The 19,157-nt window shown below is 45.5% G+C and overlaps 1 protein-coding gene and 1 long non-coding RNA gene across 2 annotated transcripts in view; one reads left to right on the plus strand and one right to left on the minus strand.

Annotated features, from left to right (window-relative positions):
• CS (citrate synthase) overlaps nt 1-2,129 on the minus strand; it is a 30,398-nt gene extending 28,269 nt beyond the window's left edge. Inside the window, exon 1 of the mRNA XM_069970052.1 lies at nt 1,897-2,129. Coding sequence (XP_069826153.1) covers nt 1,897-1,947 — 51 coding nt within the window. The 5' untranslated portion in view covers nt 1,948-2,129. The remainder of the gene's footprint in view (nt 1-1,896) is intronic.
• Nucleotides 2,130-2,223: 94 nt separating this feature from the next.
• Nucleotides 2,224-17,310, plus strand: LOC138792514 (uncharacterized). The gene is made up of 3 exons (XR_011363150.1): nt 2,224-2,501; nt 16,561-16,659; nt 17,118-17,310. It is a non-coding gene; the product is annotated as an uncharacterized lncRNA (long non-coding RNA).
• Nucleotides 17,311-19,157: the final 1,847 nt, after the last annotated feature.

Consider the following 19,157-nt stretch of genomic DNA (forward strand, 5'->3'; position numbering starts at 1 on the left):
TGCCTGACAATATAATCACATGGATGGGAATGCTCTTTATAGCCTGTGCTGATGCATCAACCTCTATCTAGGATACCTGCCTTCTCCATGAACATAATTTTATAATATAGGTACGTTCACACAAGGCTCAAATACTGATGGACGTTGACTTCACCATTTTAGGGCCCATCAGGCTACGAATGAGCAAGAAGATGGCGACCTGTTTGGCCAATAAATTTCCAATTTAATCGAGACCCTGGGGGTATGAAGAGTTACAGATTGTTCCCATTTACCAAGGGCCCTATTAGACAGGGGAACTATTAGTGTCGCATCTAGGATGGGTTTCTTGCAACTGCTGGATCGCAGAGCAAACCTACCTACCCCACTGCGATGCCGCATTATCCACAGGGATCCTTGGCGGCACAATAGCCATGTAGCCTTAGCGGGCGCCCTGCCTGTCAGTGCAGTATGGTGTTGTACTGCAGCTAAGGGAACTAAATGCAGCCGCAACCTAACAGCTGCAGGACATATTGCGACCCCATCCACTGACCTCGTGAGCCACACAGCACGACCCATTACAATCTACAGACCACCATGCAGCCACACAGCACGACCCATTACAATCTACAGACCACCATGCAGCCACACAGCACGACCCATTACAATCTACAGACCACCATGCAGCCACACAGCACGACCCATTACAATCTACAGACCACCATGCAGCCACACAGCACGACCCATTACAATCTACAGACCACCATGCCGCCACACAGCACGACCCATTACAATCTACAGACCACACCATGCAGCCACACAGCACGACCCATTACAATCTACAGACCACACCATGCAGTCACACAGCACGACCCATTACAATCTACAGACCACACCATGCAGCCACACAGCACGACCCATTACAATCTACAGACCACACCATGCAGCTACACAGCACGACCCATTACAATCTACAGACCACACCATGCAGCTACACAGCACGACCCATTACAATCTACAGACCAGCATGCAGTCACACAGCACTACCCATTACAATCTACAGACCACACCATGCAGCTACACAGCACGACCCATTACAATCTACAGACCACACCATGCAGTCACACAGCACGACCCATTACAATCTATAGACCACCATGCAGCATGACCCATTACAATCTATAGACCACCATGCAGTCACACAGCATGACCCATTACAATCTATAGACCACCATGCAGTCACACAGCACGACCCATTACAATCTACAGACCACCATGCAGCATGACCCATTACAATCTACAGACCACCATGCCCCATTACAATCTACAGACCACCAAGCAGCATGACCCATTACAATCTATAGACCACCAAGCAGCATGACCCATTACAATCTATAGACCACCAAGCAGCATGACCCATTACAATCTACAGACCACCATGCAGCATGACCCATTACAATCTACAGACCACCAAGCAGCATGACCCATTACAATCTATAGACCACCAAGCAGCATGACCCATTACAATCTATAGACCACCATGCAGCATGACCCATTACAATCTACAGACCACCATGCAGCCACACAGCTAGAGCTGCTCTCTCCACAGGAAGACTACAGACCGGCGCTGCCTCCATTCATTCCCGTTATACCGGCAGCTCCCTACAGAAGTGTCAGTACATGTCACTATGCAGTAAGGCGCCCTGCTATACCGCCCTATAATATATATATATATATATATATATATATATATATATATATATATATATATATATTATTACAGACAGGGGGTTCTGGGATACGCACCGGCTCCCCGCTATAGCAGACGGGGGGGGGGGGGGGGGGGGGCGCCGCCGGCAGTGGTGAGGAGAAGCAGGAGACCTTCCTATGTGAGCACTACAGCCCGGTGCTAACACTCACCTTGGCCCCGAGGATACGCGCGCACAGGCGTCCGGCGGTGATAAGAGACATGCTGAGGGCGGCTGGAGTTCGGTGTGTGTGACCGGTGGGAAGGCGGAGGCCGTGACTAGGCCCGGAGGACTGGCTGCGTCTTTACTGAAACCGGCAAAGCCGAAGGCGCCTGGAAGGCCGGAGCCGGGACAAGGTTGAAAAAGAGGACTCAGACCCCGCCTCCTGTTTAATGACGTCACCGGTGTCGGCACGCTCACGCAAAGCCGCCATCTTACGAAGGGCAAAATACTGACCTTGCCTCATCCAGCCCTACTAGGGCGCATGCGCAGTAGGCAAATGTAGGCGGACGCGAGCTCCATCTTACGAGGCTCACGTCACCGCTGACCTGACGTGTGGCTTAGTTATTAATGCATGTCAAGGGGAGGGAGGACCTACAGTATCGGGCTGTTTACTCAACTCGATTCACGATAGGACCTGCGGCTGCGGCTGTTATGACAGGGAGGCGCTCTCAGGCTATTGTCATTGAGCCGCCGCCTAAGATGTCGAAGTGCGCACACCTAGGCCGCCCCAGCAATCTCGGACCACGTGACACAATGCGCAGCCCTGATTGGCAGGTGACTGGAGGGCGGGAAAGCCATGAGGGCAACTGTCATTAAAGGGGTTATCCAGCGCTACAAAAACATGGCTACTTTTCCCCCTACTGTTGTCTCCAGTTCAGGTGCAGTCTGCAATCAAGCTCCATTTACTTCCATGGAACTGAGTTTCAAAACCCCACCCAAACTGGAGACAACAGTAGGGGGAAAGTAGCCATGTTTTTGTAGCGCTGGATAACCCCTTTAACCCCTTAAGGACAGAGCCTGAAATGGCCTTAAAGGGGTAGTCCACCCAAAAAATTTTTCTTTCAAATCAATTGCTGCCATGAAGTGACAGAGATTTGTAATTTACTTCTATTAAAAAATCTCAAGCCTTCCAGTACTTATCAGCTGCTGTATGCCCAACAGGAAGTTGTATTATTTCCAGTCTGGAGAGCAGGAGGGGTTTTCTATGGGGATTTGCTCCTGCTTTGGACAGTTCCTGACATGGACAGAGGAGGCAACAGAGAGCACTGGGTCAGACGGGAAAGAAAACACTACTTCCTGCTGGACATACAGCAGCTAATAAGTACTGGAAGACTTAAGATTTTTTAATAGAAGTGAATTACAAATCTCTGGCACTTTATGGCACCAGTTGATTTGAAAGAAATTTTTTTTGGGTGGACTACCCCTTTAAGGACCGGAGCAAATTTTATGAATTTGACCAGTGTCACTTTATTCATTAATAACTTCGGGATGCTTTTACCTATCCGGCTGATTCTGAGATTGTTTTCTCGTGACATATTGTACTTCACATTTCTTGTAAATTGGAGTCGATACTTATAACGAATCTTTATGAAAAAACCCAAAATAGCGTGAAAAATTGTGAAAAAATGCATTTTTCCAACTTTAAAACTTTTCTGCTTATACAGAAAATGGTTATACCACATAAATTATATATTAAATAGCATTAGCAACATGTCTACTTTATGTTGGCGGCATTTATTAAACTATATTTCATTTTTTTTAGACAATAGGAAGCTTAAAACATTAGCAGCAAATTTCCAATTTTCAGTAAAATTTCAAAATCAGATATTTTTAGGGAACTGTTCAGGTTTAAAGTGTATTTGAGGGACTGTGTGTTAGAAAGCCTCACGAAGCACCCCATTTCAGAAACTGCACCCCCTAAACTCTGCAAAAGCACATCCAGAAAGTTTTTTAACCCTTTAGGGGAGTCACAGAAATAAAAGCTAAGTGTGTAAGAAATTTGAAAATTTTAATTTTCTGTGCAGAGATTTTATTGTAATCCAATATTTTTCATAATTATAAACCTATTACCAGAGAAATGCACCCCAATATTGATTGCCCCATTTCTGCAGTTTATAGAAATACCCCATATGTGGCCCTATTGCGCTATTTGACGCAACCACAAGCCTCAGATATAAGGGAGCGCCTAGTGAATTTCAATGGCTCTGTTATTTTTGGTCATTTTTGACTGTACCACTTCAGGTTGGCAGAGGCTCTGGGGTGCCAAAACCTAAAAAACACCCCTAAAGGGACACCATTTAGAAAACTACACCCCTCAAGGAATGTAACAAGGGGTGCGGTGAGCATCTGGACCCCACAGGTGCTTCACAGATTTTCCAAACAATATGGCTTGAAAAAAGACTAAAGTATTTTTTACACTAAAATGTTGTTCTAGCCTTCAATTTTTCATTTTCACAAAGGGATAAAAGGAAAAAAAAAACACAAAACATGTAGCACAGTTTCTCCCGAGTACGGAAATACCCCACATGTGGACATAAAGTGCCAAGCGGGCGCAGGACGAGCCTCCAAAGGGAAGGAGCGCCAATTGGCTTTTGGAAGCTGGATTTCACTGGAATGGATTTCAAGGGCCATGTCGCATTTACAGAGCCCTCGTGCTGCCAAGACACTGGAAACCCCCCACAAGTGACCCCATTCTGGAAACTACACCCCTCAAGGAATCTAACAAGGGGTGCAGTGAGCATATGGACCCCACTGGTGACGGGCACAAATGTGGAAAAATGTGACGTGAAAGTGAAAATTTTCATTTTTTCACTTTCATGGCACAAATGTGCCCGTCATCCAGGGGTCCATATCCTCACTGCACCCCTTGTTAGATTCCTTGAGGGGTGTAGTTTCCAGAATGGGGTCACTTGTGGGGGATTTACAGTGTTTTGGCAGCACAAGGGCTCTGTAAATGCGACATGGCGTTCATCATCCATTCTAGCCAAATCCAACCTCTAAAATCCAAATGGCGCTCCTTCCCTTCGGAGGCTTGCCCTGCACCCACATGGCGCTTTATGTCCACATGTGGGGTATTTACGGACTCGGGGGAAATTGCTCTACACATTTTGTGTGTTTTTTTCTCTTTTAACCCCTTGTGAAAATGATAAATTCAAGGCTAGACCAACATTATAGTGTAAAAAATTTAATATTTCATTTTCACGCCACATTGTTCCACATTTGTGCCCGTCACCAGTGGGGTCCATATGCTGACTACACCCCTTGTTACATTCCTTGAGGGGTGTAGTTTCCATAATAGGGTCACTTGTGGGGGGTTTAACTGTCTTGGCAACACAGGGGCCTTTTGAATGCAACATGGCCCCTCGAAATCCATTCCATCCAAATCCAGCCTTCAAAAACCAAATGGCGCACCTTCCCTTTGGAGGCTTACCCTGCACCCGCATGGCGCTTTATGTCCACATGTGGGGTATTTCCGTACTCAGGGGAAATTGCTCTACACATTGTGTTTTTTTTTTATCTTTTAACCCCTTGTGAAAATGAAAAAATCAAGACAAGATCAATGATTTAGAGTAAAAATTTTAAAAAATTACACTAAATGTTGGTCTAGCCTTGATTTTTTTCCATTTCCACAAGGGGTTAAAAAAGAAAATGAACACAAAACGTGTAGGGTAGTTTCCCCTGAGTACGAAAATACCCCACATGTGGACATAATTTGCCATATGGGCACAGGGCAAGTCACCAAAAGGACAGAGCGCCATTTAGAGGCTGGAATGGGGGATGGAGGCCATGTCGCAATTACAAAGCTCCTGTGCTGCCAGAACAGTAGAAACCCCCAACAAGTGACCCCATTCTGGAAACTACACCCCATAAGGAATCTAACAAGGGGTGCAGTGAGCATATGGACCCCACTAGTGATGGGCACATGTGTAGGACATGTGCCGTGAAAATAAAAAATACCATTTTTTTCATTTTCACGTCCCAAATGTGGCCGTCACCAGGGGGCCATATCCCCGCTGCCCCACTTGTTAGATTCCTTATGGGGTGTAGTTTCCAGAATGGGGTCACTTGTGGGGGGTTTCTACTGTCCTGGCCGCACAGAGGCTTTGTAATTGCATCATGGCATCCTCTAATGGGAATGGCGGCCATACCTATTTAGCTGGGGAAAAGGGACAATTCTAATTTATTTGGGGGTATTCGGCCAATTATTAGTTTATAAGGTTGGAAATGACAGGTGTCCATCAAATTCAACCTGTGTTGATCCAGAGGAAGGCAAAAACCCCTCGTGAGGCAGACGACAGTAGCCTCATCACAGGGGAAAAATTCCTTCCCGACTCCATAATGGCGATCAGAATAATCCCTGGATCAACGTGACCCCTGAAATAGGAATAAGGGACAGAATTTAGATAATGTAGAACCCCAATGACGTGTAGTGCGCCTTGGAGCGATCCAGTATGCAGAGGCCGGGGGGATCAGGACAGGTGTCACACTGGTAAATGGTGTCCTTCCTGATCCCCCTGTTACCCCACACTCTGCACTTCTTCTGGGGTCTCCTGTTCTCCAGTGTGGGGGACGTCACCTGGAAAATGTTGTCCTGGTGCGATACGGGGTCCCTCATATCCAGAAGCGCTGGGTCCGCTCCATGGCTGCTAAATATTAGGGCTCTATTACTACTTCTGATATGTTCGGATCGTGCCGCAAGCTACAGTAGCTCGGGCAGCGAGGGACCGGAAGAGGGGGTGCTGGTATAAAGGTTATCCCCGTACAGGTGGTAACCTTTATCCAGCAGTGGGAAGATCAGTTCCCGGACGATCTCCCCACTAACTCCGAGGATGGGGGGGGAGGGGGCATCTGGGGGCTGGATTCGGGTGTCCCTTCCTACATACACTCTAAGGGTACGTGCACACTGCGGAATCGCGAAGGATAACCCTTTGTGCATTCCGCAGTTGGCACCCGCCGGCGGACTGATGCAGGCGCACGTCTCCGTCCGTGTCGTAGACTCCATTCTATGCACGGGCGGATTCCGCTCTGCGTCCAACGTGTTGATGGAATGACGGATAATGGAATCCGCCCATGCATAGGATAGAGTCTATGACACAGGCGGAGACGCGCCCCTGCATCAGTCCGCCGGCGGGTGCCAGCTGCGGAATGCACGAAGGGTTATCCTTCGCCATTCCGCAGTGTGCACGTACCCTAAATCTGTAAGTGTACCCTGAGGTACTCTCACAGAGTTTGTAGAATTTCACGCCATACCGTCATCTCTTATTGGGACGGTACTGGCGGAAAAGACGTGTCTGGGGGGCAGCGTACGCTACGCTACTCCCAGACACGTCACTGGATGATGAGGAGGATGAGGATGAATGGAGGAAAGAAGGATCCCCCCATTCATCCTCACTGGCTGTTTCGGTGTCGGAGGCAATAATAATGTATGCGTCCGATACCGAAAACACCCTGGGGGGCCATCTTTATATGGGGATTGGTATATGGGGTATGTAGTGGTGTAGTGTAAAACTTTATTCAATGTAGTGTGGTGTAATGTAGTGTTTTTTTACGTGTTTTTTACAGTAAGTATACAAAAAAAACCTACGCCAAAAATGGTGTTGCTGATGAATGCCGCACTTATGTTCGGCACTTATAAGCAGACCGTGGCAGTAGGATATAAAAAAAAAACACCCTACGCCAAAAAGGAGGAGTTGCTGATTAGCAGCGCACTTTCGTGCGATGCTGATCAACACTCAGCGGCGATAGGGTGCGGAAAATAGAAAAAAAAAAAATTGGGAAAAAATTTTTTTTTTTTACTACATTCTGAACATCCCTGTAGTGGCTGATACGTGTATTACACTTATCAGCCGCTAGGGGGCAGCAGAGCGCAAGATCCGAAAATAGACGACGCTGGAGCCGGAAAAATACGAAAATAGACGACGCTGGAGCCGGAAAGAGACGATCGGGACTCACGGAAGAAGCCGAAGTCCCAACAAGAGGAAGTGGACGCCGGGAACCCGGAAGACGCCGATCAGGACCCCGGGACAGGTGAGTAATGTACAAATACCTGCTCCGGACCCCTCAGCTACCTAGCTGAGGGGTCCGGAGCAGGTATTTATTACTTGTGGGGACTTTGATCGCCGTGAACGGCCGGCCGGCTGGCCGGCCGTTCACGGCGATCGGGACGGTGGTACCGTGACCACCATTACTTTTTACAGTAATGGCGGTCGGTGCCGTCCTCGGACAGCACCGACCGCCATTTTTTTCCGGGTCATCGGGCCACCGATGGCCCGGAAAGGTTCCGATCGCCGCTATGGGCTTATCAGCCAATAGCGGCGATCGTCGGCATGGGGGGGGTTAACAACCCTCCATGCTGACAGGGAGAGATGGCCTGCTATGTATTATAGCAGGCTATCTCCCCCGATCGGGACCCGGCCGGCCGCGGCGCCCATTTAAAGGGATGACGTACCGGCACGTCATGGGTCCTTAAGTGACAGTGATCCATGACGTGCCGGTACGTCATGGGTCCTTAAGAGGTTAAAGGTCTGCTGTGTGTGAACTACTCCTGTCGTGTCCTGATAGCTACATATACTGTGAACTACTACTCCTATCATGTCACAAATACTATATGTGTGCATAAAGGAAAGACTGAGACTTTTCCTCTTTTCAAATCCATTCCTGGTTTTGGCTTCAAATCTTTGGCAGATAATCTTTGTGTAAATGGACCCTTTAGGCCCTATTCCACGGAACGATTATCGGCCGTTACAGCAACGATCATGTCGGCTGATCATTGCATCGTTTGTCTTCCAAACGTGTTGGAAGCCAAGCAAAACAGCAATGATCTGCTGCCGTCGCTCTGTGGAATAGTAACGGAGGCAGCAGACCGCTGCATGCTATGGGCTGCCCGGACGATCTAGGGATCACGGGCAGCCTGCCCCCAGACTCACCAGCTCGCTGCTGCCGCGTGGAATAGCGTCTGCTGCAAGCGGGGAACGAGGAGCAAACGAGCGCTAATAGCGCTAGTTTGCTCCTCTCAGTCGGCCTGTGGAATAGGGCCTTTAGGCTATGTTCACACATAAGGAGCAATTTATCTAGCTGTCTTGGAGTATTGTGTACTTTGTTGTCTATAGAAACCAATCACAGCTCAGCTTTCATTTTACCAGAGCTGATTGCTTGCTATGGGCAACAAAGAAAAGCTGCTTGATAAATCCCCCACATAGCTTTCTGGAGTATTCTAAAGGGAAGACAGCTCTCTTACACCTTAAAGTGTACCTGTCTGGTTGGGCACTTCCCTGATCAGCAGCGAGTTCCTCTGTAAGAGTACATGCACACTACGGAATGGTGATGAAAAAAAATGTTTCACATTTATGCCCGTGTTATAGACTCCATTCTATGCATGGGCGGATTCCTCCCTCCGTCCAAAGAATGAACCTGTTACCTTAGGCAGGGTTCACACTGAGCAAAACTAGCGGAATTCCGGAATGCCGTTAGCCTCCCTCTCATAATGGCAGTCTATGGGAGGCGCGCGCTCCTGCTCTATCTGCGCTGAAGAATGAACATGTTCATTCTTCAGCGCGGAGAGTCGCTGTGAGAACAGCAGCGCGTGCCTCCCATATATCAGCGATCCTCCGAGCAGCCCCTCCCGCACTCACCCGCTCGCTGCAGCCGCGTTGAATAGCGAGCGGAGAACGAGGAGCAAACGAGCGCTAATAGCGCTCGTTTGCTCCTCCAAACGACTCGTGGAATAGGGGCATTAGGCATAGTGTTGCAAAGTTTTTGGTTCAATGCTAATATAATGCTAACGTGTTGTGGAGGGCTGTAGATAAATAGCTCAGCGTATAGTGATCAAAAACCTCAGACGTACTGGGGCTAATTTCATGGACAAGCAAAATTAGCTTTGAATTTTCAGACTACAGTATGTTCTCACACCACTTAGTGAGGTGTAAAAAAACTGCTGAAAATAGATGCATTTAGGGTACAAACCCACACACCGTATACGCAACAAATACGCAACAAATACGCAGCAAATACGCAGCAGTTTGATGGTGAAGATTTAATGCTGAGTTCAGTTATTTAGATCTAATCTGCTGCGTTTTTGCTGCGTATTTGTTGCGTTTTTGCTGCGTATTCGCTGCGTATCGCAGCAGTAAATACGCTGTGTATACGGTGTGTGGGTTTATACCCTTAAAGCCCTTTTTTCACTTTTTTTTTTTATTTGGCTGATTTTTTGCCATTGTTTTGTAGTTTTTAGGCTGCAGGCTATAGGTCAAAAAATGCTATTTTCTTCAGGGACATACTTTGGGCTTTTATAGACCAAAACACTTAGCAATAAAATGCACTTGGTGCATATAATTTTACGGTCCAGAAATAATGTGTGTATAAACAAAGGGCTGTTTTAATGCAACTCAATAGATAAAAGCAGTGCTTCTCAAACTTTTTCTACTGGAGCCTCATCCAACAGACCAACGCAATGCCTGGACCTCACCATCTGTGGCAAAAGTCCATTTAAAAGCTGAAAATAATGCTAGGGCTACCTTTCACCCATCTCCCAAGCTCTATATACTAATAAAGCAAGTACTAAATAAATTAATAATGTTGCTATGGGTACAAACACACAAACCGTTGTGGCATGGTGGGGCTGTAAGAGGCAGTTCTATGCCTCTGGAGTGGGAATTGGAGTTAAGGTGGAGCTCCTGCTCCAGATACTCCACTCTAGCCTTAGGGCCCTTGCACACTGAGCAATTCTCGATGAATTGTAGCTGAAAGATTTCTGCTTGAAATTCCTCGCCTATTCTGCTCTGGCAGAATTTAAGCGGAATTCGAGCGGAAATCAAGCGGAATGCAAGCGGAATTACCAGCAGGATTCAAACCTCATTGACTTCTATAGGATTCCTCTAGCGGAATCCGCCCAAAGAATTGACATGTACATTCTTTGGGCGGAATGTGGATTCTGCGCGGAATTCCGGACGGAAATTTACTCTGTGTGCACGGGCAGTCGGAAATCGCATTGTTCTCTATGGAAGGAGCAATGTTGCATTTACACGCGTGGAATTCCGCCCGCTTTTTATGGCGGAATTCGGGCGGAATTCCGCGAGAATTGCTCAGTGTACAAGGGCCCTTAGAGCTAATGAGGCTCTGAAACCACCTGGTGGAGTTCTATTAGAGACTCCAGAGCTTTCCAGGTGAGGGCTCCCAGGTGAAGACTTCCAGGGTGGGAGAACACAGGCAGTGCTAGGCCTGTGGGAGCTACAGACAAGAAGTCTGGGTGAGACCAGTGGAGCTGGTGATATTAGGCATTAGGCTCATAAGTGACAGCTAGGGAAGCTGTGGTGTTAGTCAGTGGCTAGACGGCCTAGGTTTTATTTTATTGGCAGTGTTGCCTATGTCTTGTGTTTTCTTTGAACTGATAAATAAAGCTGACTGAGGTCAGTATAAAACTGTACAGCGCTGACTGGACTGCAATTTGCGATGTGCCAACCGTCTCAGGCCCAGGAGATGGCGATCCCAGCAAGTGAGTAACCCCCAGATTGTCACACCGTATACGCTGCGTATTTACTGCTGCAATACGCAGCAGATACGATCTATGTAACTGAACACAGCATCAAATCTGCACCATCAAATCTGCTGCGTATACGGTGTGTGTGTTTGTACCCTTAGGGTACAAACACACACAGCAGATACGCAGCAGATTTGATACTGTGTTCAGTTAATTAGGTCTTATCTGCTGCGTATCGCAGCAGTAAATATGCAGCGTATAAGCCGTGTGTTTGTACCCTACACTGTGTATTTACTGCTGCGATACGCAGCAGATTAGATCTATATAACTGAACATAGCATCAAATCTGCTGCGTATCTGCTGCGTATACGGTGTGTGTGTTTGTACAGTAAGGGTGCAGATTTGATGCTGTGTTCAGTTATTTAGATCTAATCTGCTGCGTATCGCAGCAGTAAATACGCAACATATACGGTGTGTGTGTTTATACCCTAAGGGTACAAACCCACACACCGTATACGCAGCAGATACGCAACAAATACGCAGCAGATTTGATGGTGCAGATTTGATGCTGTGTTCAATTATTAAGATCTTATCTGCTGCCTATTTGCTGCATATCGCAGCAGTAAATACGCTACGTATACGGTGTGTGGGTTTATACCCTAAGGGTGCCTTCACACATACCGACTCGCAGCAAAGTTTTTGCTACGAGCCGAGGTCCTGGAAGGCCCCTATCACTACATACAAGCAGTGGTCTGAAAGACCGCTTAACATAACTGGGCGGCAGAGCAGGACCCCGGGACCCCGTGCAGCCAGAGCCAGGTAATGTATGGAGACAGCGAAGGGGTTAAGAGGGCGGCTGCATTACATACATGCAGCGGTCTTTCAGACCACTGCTTGTATGTAGTGATAGGGGCCTTCCAGGACCTCGGCTCGTAGCAGAAACTCGCTGGGGGGGGGGCGATCGGGGCTGCGCGGGGGGTGATCAGACGGCCGGGGCTGCTGGGGGCGGTCGGAGCGAGCATATACTTTACCTGATCACGACTCCGGCTTGCTGAAGACTCTGGAAACCGCCGAAGCAAGCCGGAGCCGGGATCAGGTAAAGCATATGCTCCGGCGGTTAACGGGGCAGGCTGGGGACGAACTTTTTGATTTTTGTCTACCATTGAAAGCATAGGGCCAGTATCCGCAGCGAGTCTCGCTGCAAATACGCAGCAAGGGGACTCGCTGCAGATCCGGCAAGTGTGTTTGTCCCCTAAAACAAATTTCTGCGATCAACAAAAGGACTGTGCAAATCAGTTACTTTGTGAAAACTGGCTCCTCAGCTGGGCCTCACTAACAAACTTTTTTTCAGGTTTTTTTTTGGAGCATTTTAAGTTTTCAGTGCAGTTTACAGGAGTTTTATGTAAATCCAGTCTTTGCTTGAAATTTTCTAATCTGTAAAGTTTTTGGTTTGTTAATATTTATATTTTATTTTTTGTAGTTGATATAATGCTAACGCGTCGTGGAGCGCTGTAGATAAATAGCTCACATCTATGTCAGCATATTCCTTGTCTATTTCTTAGTGTGAACATACCCTAAGGCTACCTTCACACGGAGTAAAACTGGCAGAATTCTCTGCTACTGGATCCCATCAGCCTCTGTGTCATACTGGTAGTCTATGGGAGGCTCGCGCACCTTCTCTCTCCGTGCGGAAGAATGGACATGTCAATTCTCCAGCGTGGAGGCCCGCAAGTCTCACATAGACTACCAGTATGTCACGGAGGCTGGCGGGATCCCGTGGCAGAGAATTCTGCCAGTGAGCCTAATAGATACTGATTTAAGTTAAAGAAAAAAGTTCATATCATTAAATAGCTTTAAACTTCTCTAACTGTCTTCCTCTCAGACCAGCACTGTCCAGCCCATATACCTGTCCGGTTTTCCTAAATGCTGAGAATACTTGTCTTGCATTACTGGTCAAACAGTAACATGGACTATAGACAAAGGATAACATGTTCACTAAAATATCAACCTAAACCACCCAATGAAGTGGGGATAGGCCATCAATCACTGCCCGATGCAATGCCAACACTTGGTACCGTCTTTTGCAAAGAGAATAGAGCTGGAATCAGTTGGGTCTGTAATTGCAGCTCTGCTCATGTTAAAGAGGTTATCCAGCGCTACAAAAACATGGCCACTTTTTCCCCTCTCTTGTCTTCAGTTCAGGTGTGGTTTGCAATTAATCTCCATTTACTTCAATGGAACTGAGTTTGAAACCCCGCCCAATCTGGGACAAGAGAGGGGGAAAAGTGGCCATGTTTTTGTAGCCCTGGATAACCCTTTTAAGTGCATTTTTTGCCCTTTGGTGGACTGCTCCACTGGATTTATGAGCCCACATCTGACTGGTATGCTCAGGTCTTGCTTAGTACAAATTCTTCTAACATTATCCACTGCCAAGTGGTTGACAGGATGGGGCTCTGTGTACCTACCACGTGGTAATCCCTGCCTGACAAGAGAGGTTTTAAGGAGTGATGGGGAAGGGATGAATAAGCAGTTACGGTGGCAAATAACTCTCATATACACAACACATTCCCTCCTTCTATACAGACACTTTAATCACCATAGTAATGCAAACATTTTTTGCCTTTAGATACGGACATTACCACTGAACAAGCATATCATTAGAAGTCAATTCTAGCCTGTGACAGTCCATAAAATCCTGTGGCTCAGACAATGGACAAACTGAATCAGATGTGCATAGTTACCATTAGTCACCGAGCAACCCCTGACAGACTGACAGGGGCCGTCAGCTTGGCCAGAAGATAATCATAAGACAGGACAAACAATCTACAAGGTGTTGTAGTGACAGATTCTGCAGTAGAAGTTATGTTATGTTTGTGTATAATAGACAGTAGAAACACACAACATGCCTTTCAAACATCCCTGTTTTTGCAGAACAGGGACATGACAATCTGTATATTCGGGAAGAAAATATCCTGTCTAGATTGGCAATGGGAACAGAAGGCTACGAGTTAATTTTCTTCTGCCTAATAGGATCTTGGGGAAGGTGTGTCTTGCACTTGAGGCATTGTGGTCCAAAAGACCTCAGACTTATGTCCAACTAGAGATGAGCAAACCGGCTATAGGCTGTATCCCAGTTTTCTAGGCGGTCCTCAGGCTGTATCCACCCTCTTCACGGAGCGGGCAGACAGCGGGAATCAGAAGACGAGAGTTCAGGTTCATACGAACCCGAACCTCAGCCGGTTTGCTCATCTCTATCTCCAACTCCCAGTTTCAAGCGTGCCCTGAAAGCTCATCTTTTCAGGCGCACTTATAACATTCCCTAATATAGTCTTCCTCTCTGCTATCCCTACTCTATAACCTCCTTAGTGCCATGTACTTTCAACCTGAACTCAGACAATGGTATTTGACTGGCTCACCCAATCACCTATAGGCACTTTGCGTGTACAATGACTTGAACATTGTCCAAAATAAAGCACTTACTGCCTCTTGTGTCACCTCCAGTCATCCTAGTCTGTAAGCTCCCATGAGCAGGTCTCTAATTGTTTGTATTGTTTTTATTTAAATTTATTGATTGTATAATGTATTATAAATATTACTTGTATTGTACATATATATTTTTTTAAAAAGTGCTGCGGAATCTGTTGGCGCTATACAAATAAATATTATATTATTATTATAGTAGTCAGAACTAGAGCTCCTACAGCACAGGTGTCAAATTCATAGTTCTCCCATTCTAATCGTGCCTGGACAGCTAAAGCTAACTCTTTGGCTGTCTGGGAATGATGGGATTTGTAGTTTTACACAGGGCTGTGGAGTTGGAACTAGTTTTGGCTTGAGTGGGGGAAAAAAAAAATGTACTAACTCCAACTCCTGCTTTGAAAAAAAAAAATCTTTAAAAATGTAGTAATTAAGTTTTGATACGAATGTTATAAATGTTCCTCATCAATATATTTTATGTTCTATCAGTCTAAAAACTTTATCCCATACATTTAGTTTCCTCCATATATCAGTAATAAAGCACTGGACCTATTAGATAAGGGGGTCGGGGAAATGTTGTCGGTCACTATTTGGCAGTCTGTTTCTGAGCTGGAAGAGTCCATTGTGTGGGGGGAGATCTGTGCTGTTCTCTTCCTGGATGCTGGATGACTGTATATGAGCAGCAGTGTAATATGAAGATATCCTGTGTAATATAGAGCAGGAGGAGAAGCCATAAGTAGTGTAGCAGTAGCCTCTGTCCTCAGTGTGCCGTTTTCTCTCTAGGAGAAGATAGTGTGTTTTCATCAGTGTGCTGTGGTTGTGTGTGTGTTTCAGAGAGAGGCAGAAATTAAAAGGAGGGGTGGTGGGATCATAATAAAGAAGGTCTATTTACCCGTCCCCATAGTACAACATCACGGCTCATGGTGCCCCGACAGGCTCCCAATCCTGTGACGTCATGGCCCCACTGATAAATCTGGGCCTATGTGTGAACTCTATATCACTATGGCTGACCACTCTATATCACAGGTATCTGGCATAGTTTGCAGTTCTCCTTTGTGTATGGTGAATATTAGTTAGTTCTGAGTTGTTCAGGACATGATGGCTGGAGACTAGCTGCATCCACACACGGGAGAGAAGCTCTTTTTATCTTTGCCTTATCTACTCAGAAGAGGTCCCAGGATCATGTAGGAAATTAGGAAGAAGCCACTGAGTTACTTCTACTTTACACCAGTGGTGTCCCCTGATGTCTGACTGGCCATTTATGAAGGGTCAGGAGTCAGCTGTGGCTTACCAACTCCACAGCCCTGGTTTTGCAACAGCTGGAGGGACACAAGTTTGACACCCCTGCCTTACAGCCTATACTATGCCATCAAACCTGCCATTGATCCTTTAAGTGTGAACGCACCCATTAAGAAGTCTCTCTTTGACCTAAATGACCTAATTAGGCCTGAAATTGCTAATCACATTGCAGCCTAAACAAGTTCTCATTATGTAAAAGAAATGCAACAAACATGCAAATGTTGGAACAAAACCCTAGTCTATTTGTTTCCCTTTTTTGTTGTTATACTAATTGTTTAATCTATTTACAAAACAAAAACTAAAAATGACTTACAAGTAGAGATGAGCGAATTTATAGTAATAGCAAAACGCTTTGTTATCCGCTCATCAGCCTGCTGCCGCTCCTTCCCAGGTGCTGGGAAAAGCTGGATTCAGTCCTGGGAAACTTCTCCCAGTTCTGTATCCAGCTTTTCCCAGCACCCAGGGAGGAGCAGCAGTGAGTTACAAGGCAGCAGGCTGATGAGCAGATTGCAGAGATAAAGCGCGTTGCGTCATTATTACTGTAAATTCGCTCGTAACCACTAACAAGGATTTCCCTTACAGGTTGTTGTGAAGCACAATATAGAACCCCACCAAAGTCTCAGTCAGACATAGGATGGTGCCTAAGGTCGGGCACCATCAGGACTGATGCAGCAGGTGCAGGTGAGTATTTTTTTTATGCCATATATACAAGTTTTGTGGGACAGGGACACTCCATTGAAGCCTATGAAGAGGTGGTAGAAAGAGAAATGTCAAACATCTAGCACCACTGCCACATTTGTTGCATTCAACTTAAAGATCATATCTCCATGGTACAACATTGTGATCTACATCAAACAATGGCCTCACATTATTTACCTGATCAGTACACACCTTAGTGTATACATAATATAATAGAACGCAGTAGGTTGTGTAACATTGACCAAGATTTATGAGAAACAGGTTACACAGGTGAATAGCCTATAGCTGTTAAACTGTTCATTTCTAACAGAAGAGACAACAGAAGGCGCGACCAGTGTACAGATAGAAGCTAATTAGCCAGAAGGCGACAGTTTATATACATACTGCTCCTTTGTCCGTACAGCAGGCACATAAACTGATCTGTGGGCCTTTTTTTAAAGGGGTATTGCCTCGGGGACCCCCACCAATGCTAAAAAGAAGGTGCTGCTGTACTGATTCTTCCTGCACAGAGGAAGACCCATGTACAGGGAAAGACTGAGGGGATGAAACTGAGGTTGGACCATGCTAGACTGGCGCTCGCCAAGGCAGTGTTTACACTGCGTTTTTGCAGTCCATTTAATGTATATGTTTTATGAAAAGAAAAACGGATGTAATTGTGTGCAATCTGTTTGGATCAGTTTTTCCATTGACTTCCATAAAAAAAAAAAAAAAAAAAAAAAAAGCATTTCTTTCTTTTTTGGTTGACTACGTTATTGTGCACATTAAACGTAACTATTAACCCCTTAAGGACAGAGCCAATTTCGATTTTTGCATTTTCGTTTTTTCCTCCTTGTGCTTAAAAGGCCATAGCACTTGCATTTTTTTTAGAAACCCACATGAGCCCTTATTTTTTGCGTCACTAATTGTACTTTGCAATGACAGGCTGAATTTTTGCATAAAGTACACTGCGAATCCAGAAAAATAAATGTGTGGTGAAATTGAAAAAAAAACCACGCATTTTGTTTATTTGGGGGAGATGTGTTTTTACGCCATTCGCCCTGGGGTAAAACAGACTTGTTATATATGTTCCTCAAGTCGTTACGATTAAAACGATATATAACATGTATAACTTATATTGTATCTGATGGCCTGTAAAAAATTCAAACCATTGCCAACAAATATACGTCACTTAAAACCACTTTTATCCTTGGGTCTATGGGGCTGTGTGAGGTGTCATTTTTTGTGCCATGACGTGTTCTTTTTATCGGTACCTTGATTGCGCATATACGACTTTTTTTAACGCTTTTTATTACAATTTTTCTGGATTTGATGCGACCAAAAATGCGCAATTTTGCACTTTGGGATTTTTTTGCGCTGACACCGTTTACCGTGCAAGATCAGGAACGTGATTAATAGTTCGGGCGATTACGCACGCGGCGATAGCAAACATGTTTGTTTATTTATTTACTTTTATTTATAACCTGGGAAAAGGGGGGTGATTCAGACTTTTATTAGGGGAGGGGGCTTTTTACTAATAATACTTTTTTTTTTTACTTTTACACTTATACTAGAAGCCCCCCTGGGGGACTTCTAGTATAAGTGCTTTGATCTCTCATTGAGATCTCTGCAGCATAGATATGCTGCAGAGATCCATGAGATAGGCACTCGTTTACTTCCGGCTGCTGCACCCCCTTGGCGCTTAATCGCCACATGTGGGGTATTTCCGTACTCTGGAGAAACTGCGCTACACATTTTGTGTCTTTTTTTTCCCTCTTATCCCTTTAAGAAAATGAAAAATTGAAGGCTAGAACAACGTTTTAGTGTAAAAAATGTTTTTTTTCTTTTTTCACACCATATTGTTCGGAAAATGTGTGAAGCACCTGTGGGGTCCAGATGCTCACCGCACCCCTTGTTACATTCCTTGAGGGGTGTAGTTTTCTAAATGGTGTCCCTTTAGGGGTGTTTTTTAGGTTTTGGCACCCCAGAGCCTCTGCCAACCTGAAGTGGTACGGTCAGAAATGACCAAATATAACGGAGCCATTGAAATTCACTAGGCGCTCCCTTATATCTGAGGCTTGTGGTTGTGTCAAATAGCGCAATAGGGCAACATATGGGGTATTTCTATAAACTGCAGAAATGGGGCAGTAATTATTGGGGTGCATTTCTCTGGTAATAGGTTTATAATTATGAAAAATATTGGATCACAATAAAATCTCTGCACAGAAAATTAAAATTTTCACATTTCTTACACACTTAGCTTTTATTTCTGTGACTCCCCTAAAGGGTTAAAAAACTTTCTGGATATGCTTTTGCAGAGTGTGGGGGTGCAGTTTCTGAAATGGGGTGCTTTGTGGGGCTTTCTAACATACAGGCCCCTCAAATACACTTTAAACCTGAACAGGTCCCTAAAAATATCTGATTTTGAAATTTTACTGCTTATGTTTTAAGCTTTCTATTGTCTAAAAAAATGAAAGCGTTTAATAAATGCCGCCAACATAAAG

Source organism: Dendropsophus ebraccatus, chromosome 5, assembly GCF_027789765.1.
Source record: "Dendropsophus ebraccatus isolate aDenEbr1 chromosome 5, aDenEbr1.pat, whole genome shotgun sequence".
NCBI lineage: Eukaryota > Metazoa > Chordata > Amphibia > Anura > Hylidae > Dendropsophus > Dendropsophus ebraccatus.